General features: G+C 35.3%; 1 protein-coding gene across 1 annotated transcript; it reads right to left on the minus strand.

Moving 5' to 3' along the window:
- Positions 1-220: 220 nt before the first annotated feature.
- LOC114730123 (NADPH-dependent aldo-keto reductase, chloroplastic-like) lies at positions 221-2,359 on the minus strand. The gene is made up of 7 exons (XM_028917147.1): positions 2,206-2,359; positions 1,944-1,994; positions 1,779-1,855; positions 1,586-1,673; positions 1,198-1,473; positions 752-1,000; positions 221-658 (listed from the first exon to the last, which is right to left on the minus strand). Exons 1-7 carry the CDS (start codon positions 2,323-2,325, stop codon positions 572-574), a joined length of 948 nt encoding a protein of 315 aa, XP_028772980.1. The 5' UTR covers positions 2,326-2,359; the 3' UTR covers positions 221-571.
- Between the last annotated feature and the right edge of the window lie 3,242 nt (positions 2,360-5,601).

Below are 5,601 nucleotides of genomic sequence, written 5' to 3' on the forward strand. Positions count from 1 at the left end.
ATAAGTGTTGTGTTGCTTAAAAATAAAATTTTAATTCATAAAATATTTAACATGTGTAATTATTACAAAGACTATTAATTTTAAAAAAAATAAATAAATATGAACGACAAAGTATATCGAAATTTTATATTTAGAAATAAATTAAAAGTTAAGCTAACTCTTATACTAAGAAGTAGTACTATTTTAATCCAAACAGAAACACTGATGATTGCGGGGATTTTTTGGGCAATAGAATGCAGGTGTTCGTTCTCCGTTTCATTACCAACCAATTTAATATATACCACATGAACGGAAGGTAATCCAAATAATAACAAGGGATAGAAACAATAACCAAACTCAAATAGGATACCGGAATGTATTTGACATTACAAAAACAAAACTTCTTATTTTCTGACTATTGCGAACTGCAACAAGAAAGAAAATCAATGGCAGAATTAATCTGCTCTTCAATTATTGGACTAGAACTCATTCAGAAGATCAACAGAGGATAAAATGATGAGACATATGAGGCAAATGGTCCTCCTTCTCTTTTGCAATTAATCATCCGTTAATCATGCATCTTGCTTCCCACTCACAGTTCACCATCCCACAGTTCTTCAATGGTCCTGTAGGAACCGAGTGTCTCGTGAACAAGCCAAGTTCCCTTCACTAGCCTCTCCTGCACCAGTGAACTTCATGTGTTAATTCAAAGGCCAAGCATTTTACATACCATACTGTATTAAACTTCAGAAATGAATGAAGCACCCCTTGCCTGCTTAATCTCAGAGAACTTGGCCATTAGTTCTGCCGGGATGGACCAGTCAAAGACATCGAAGTTTTCTTTGATTCTGGCCTCACTTGTGCTCTTAGGGAGGACGCTGTGACCTGCTTGGAGGCCCCAGCGAAGGGCCACTTGAGCCGGAGTCTTCCCCAGTTTCTCTGCCGCCATGTTGATCACTGTATGCTTAAGAACGTCACCATTGATCCATGCTGTTCCTGGAGACCCCATTGGTGAATATCCCTGCAACACAAATCATCTTTGTCAATATCTCCGCATAAAATTTATAATTCATAATAAATCAAACTATTTATCATTTTAAAACAAATTATTGGTGTTCGAGCGGGTGGGCAATGCGCACAAGTTTTTACTCATACTTCACATACATGCGTTTTGATCAATTAGAGCTGTGGATTTAGGGTCGGTGCAATTATACTCACAGAGACGTGAACTCCATGGGAGGCACAGAATTCATGGAGCTGTGGCTGCTGCCACTGAGGGTGGCATTCCACTTGATTAACTGCGGGAGGGACGCGCGCCATTTGCAACAGATCATTCAGCTTCTTCCTCGAGAAATTGCTCACTCCGATCGCTCTCGCCTTGCCGGCATCGTACGTCGCTTCCATCGCCCTCCACGTACTCCCTATGTCCGTTTCCGTCAGATTCTCAGGCTTGAGTCCTACCGATCCCTTCTTCATCCTCACTGGCCAGTGTATCTACAAAAAGCACCCCATATCTTCGTTTCGTTAAACCAAGACAGTTGGCCCTTTGAATTGCTGTGAAGTATAGATTTACATCTAAAACCAGAAATCAAACAAGAAACTATACCAGATAGAGATCTAGGTAGTCAAGCTGCAATTCCTTCAAAGTTTTGTCCAACGCAATTGGTACGTCTTCAGGAGCATGATCTGCGCACCTGGAGTTTGTCAGGAAAAACAGAGCATCGCTGTTCAGCAACCATAGGCAAAAACATGCATTCTGGGAGTCAAAAGCTGGGCAGAAATTCCCAGACGATACAAACCAGAGTTTGGAGGTGATCCATAAGTCTTCACGCTTCACAACTCCTTCATCAAACAGTCTCTTAAGGGCAGAACCAATCTACGAAAACCATATGAATTCAGATTAATCAATAAATAGCTCACACAAGGCATAAAGAGAGAAACCATTGATCATTAATTTTTAATACCTCTGCTTGATTGTAGTAAGCTTGAGCACAATCGATGTGCCTGTACCCAACCTGCATAAACAGTAGCCATATTCATACCTCTTCAGTTAGATCAGCTTCCATCAAGAACTCAGACACAAAGAATAAATGACATTCAGTTCCTTTTTAAGGTTTAGAAATTTACATTCATATTATCCCTAACTCATTGTAAACCATGTAAAAAACGGCGAGGATTTAAATTTTTGAAGGGGGAGGGGGAAGCAGTCAGAAAGTAGAAATGTACCTTGATAGCAGTGGTAACTGCATGGGCAACAACACCAGGATCAGCCTGCCAGGTCCCTAAACCAACGGAAGGCATTTTAGCCCCAGTGTTGAGCTCAAAGAATCTAATTGCGTCGGCCATTTTCCCAGTATTATAGTGATCAATGTGGGTTTTCTCTTCCTATGTGAGGCCTCCGCACCAATTTATAGCCATAATGGGCGAATCCTTCAGAAGAGGGAGGAGGAAGAGCTGCGAAACTCGCAGAAAAAGTGAAGACTGCATGCGCGGGAAATAGGCATTTTGGAGAGTCTTCGTGATGGCTGACATATGCGCACACGCCCCAAGCCCACGGGACCTGCGTATGCGCACACGTCACAAGGCCACAGAACCTGGGTTTAAATGTTTGATTCCTGCTCCTTTGTGTACAAAATTAGGCAAACTCTTGCGTTAATAAACGAAAAATAAAGCAACTAATAATTCATAAGCAGTAAAATGATAATGTATTATTATACTTACTTATCATAAATCACTTTAACTTTCAAAAATCATGATAATTTGATAATTAATTGAATTTCACTAATTTCTCTCCTCATCTCAAATATTTTTTTAAAACAATATCCCATGAATATTTTTTTCATTTGTTAATTACCTCCTCTTTTATACTTTTATCAAAATCGTGATTTACCCTGTCTAGAAAGGTAAGGAAAATTATGTGAAATTTTGGAATAGCTGAACATGATTGACTAGAGATTAGGAAGAATTATTTAATGTCTTGCAGGTTTTCTTGAGTGTTTTATATAGAGATATCAAAAACAGCTTTGGGAACGTAATTTATACATATAAAATAAATAAAATGATAACAATAAATTTGGTTAAGAATAATATGAAATATCTCTAATACAAGTGTAAGAATTCTTAAAATTTTTAGTAAAATTTGGAGTGCAGAGGGCCTTGTAAAGTGGGGAGAGGGAATGGGGGCCACTAGGGTTGGGTGGGCCGGCTGGTAGGGGAGTGGAAAAATCAAAATTGGACAGAGTCTATGTTTGTTCGAATGAATAATGCGTTATAAGTGAAAGTGAGACAGAGGGAAGGCAGTCGTCGAAAGTGGGGGTATCCGAATAAAACACAAGTTTAAATTTTAAAAAATATATTTACTGAGCGGGTTATTTTTTAACTCTTTTTGGTTTAAGAAAATTAATCTCAAATATAATGTGATTTAGAAATACCTTGATTCCACCTAAAAACATATACCTATTTTTGTTTTGTCAAATTTAGTGAAATTTTTCTAGTTATAAAATTTATTGGTGAAAAGAACTAAATTTAGGCGGGTGAAAATATTTTTAGTAAGCTTAATTTTATTTACTTTTGTTTGATGTGTCTTTAGTTATGCGCAAATAATTTTTGTTTAAATATTTTTGCGCATAATTGAAGATCAATGGCAGCATTAAAAATGAGCTGTACCAAATTGCTTTTACCAATAAAAGTTTTTACAAAAACGAACATATTAGAGGGAAAAAAAACTATATGTAACTATATGTCTACCTATTTATATCATCAAATTTAAAAAATTAAAAAAATATAATTAATTGTAACAATTAAGGTCATAATTAAATTTTTCCATGCATATTTTTCCTGATATTTATAAAATCATTTTGCATAATATTAAAATTCAACAATATTTCTTAGAAAACAATAATTTTTTTTTCATATTCAGTAGTGCGATCGTGAATTGTTTATAATTTTCAATATTTATGATATGCTGTTTTTAGACCATACGAAGTTATATAAATATATATATTACCAGATATGAAATTATATATATTACGTTAAAAATTAATTGTTTTATATATATTACATTAAAAATTAATTCAATTTTGATTTGAAAAACAATTTTAAACCCCAACTTATCATTTCCCCGGCTGTTTGTCCCTCATATTGTCAATTATCATCAATTAACCGTCCTATTTGCACTTCAATGCCTCTTTTTTTTTTTTGGGGAAAATGACCAGAAAATGATTATTGAAATTTGAAATGACAAAATGGGCATGCAAATAACTGAAATCACCAAATGGGCTTGAGGTATGAATATGGAATTATTACAATTCGGTGGAAAGACTAAAACACCCCTGAATATCTGTGAACTCATGAGCTGAAACAAGACACGTAGAAGAGAGAGAGAGAGTGGAGAAGAGGAAGCTGAAGCAAGAGTGAAAATCTGAAAACAAGAAAAAGGTAAGCAAATTTTCTGTTAAAATGATAGTATCGTACTCCTTCAACTATCACCATTATGTTAAAATCTCTCCGTCTTCTACTTCTCTGATTAGAGTGGTTTTATTTGGGAAAAAGGGCGAATCTTGGTTCTAAAGTGGGGGAAGCAACGATAAAGGCTTAAAATGAAATCTAAAGGTAGATTAAAACTTATAGCTATATTAATCGATGCTTGGACTGCTCTGAATTGTGAAGTTTGAAGAAGGGGTTGCTGCTTCTGTGTGTGTACGTAGTATTCGAGTTGTTCCCTTCCTTTGAATCATAGTCACTGCCTAATGAGATTTTCCTCTAACTGTTGTGCCGCTGTAATGTTGTAAGATATAATATATGTGTGTGTTTATGATTTTGATGTGGGTGAAAGATCAAGTTTTTTTAAATTTCAGAAGGGGGTTTAATCGGTTGTCATTTGGGGACTGTGTTTTCTGATGCTAAATAAATAAAGGATGTCTACAGATTCTGAAATCAATATTCTTGAAGTTCTCTGAGTTGTCAAAATCATGGGAATTTGGTTATCTTTGCTATGATATATCATCCTACAAGCATGTGTGTGTTCTTTGCTGCAGGGGAGGTTGATGCTTGAGGTTGCGGGATTCAAGTTTTGAAAATTCAAAAGCTAATACGGTGGTGTTCAGAGACTATTTAATAAATCTAAATTATATATTAGTATGTTCTGAAAGTGAAAATAATTTACAAATTATATATTATGTCTACTTGAAATGTTTTGAAGGTTAAAAGCTGATTCTATACTTGTAAAATAATTGTATATATGTGAGTATGTGGGTCATTGCTTGTAAATTGATGCTAGTGGAACTAAATTATCGAGGCATAAAATTGATTTTCCTTTTTTTCTTTTAAATCTGCTGGTTTAAGGATTGAAGAGCTAGAGATTAAAAACTGATATAGACATAATGATTTATGTCTCTAAGTGGTGAATCATGGTTGTGCTGTTTGAATCAGATTGTTTTATAGCCTGTGAGCTCAAAATAGAAACTGAAAAATCAGTGTCAAGTTACTGAATTATGCTTTCATGTGGTGGCTAGTGAATCATAGCCTCAATTCAAAACGTGACGAAGCATTGAGCTTGTTTTTATCAAATAAAGCCACCACACTGACCAAAAGATGACATCTGTGATAGTAGTAAAGATTAGT

Source organism: Neltuma alba, unplaced genomic scaffold (genome assembly GCF_004799145.2).
Source record: "Neltuma alba isolate B1F8T4 unplaced genomic scaffold, ASM479914v2 tig00012712_pilon, whole genome shotgun sequence".
In the NCBI taxonomy this organism is placed as follows: Eukaryota; Viridiplantae; Streptophyta; class Magnoliopsida; order Fabales; family Fabaceae; genus Neltuma; species Neltuma alba.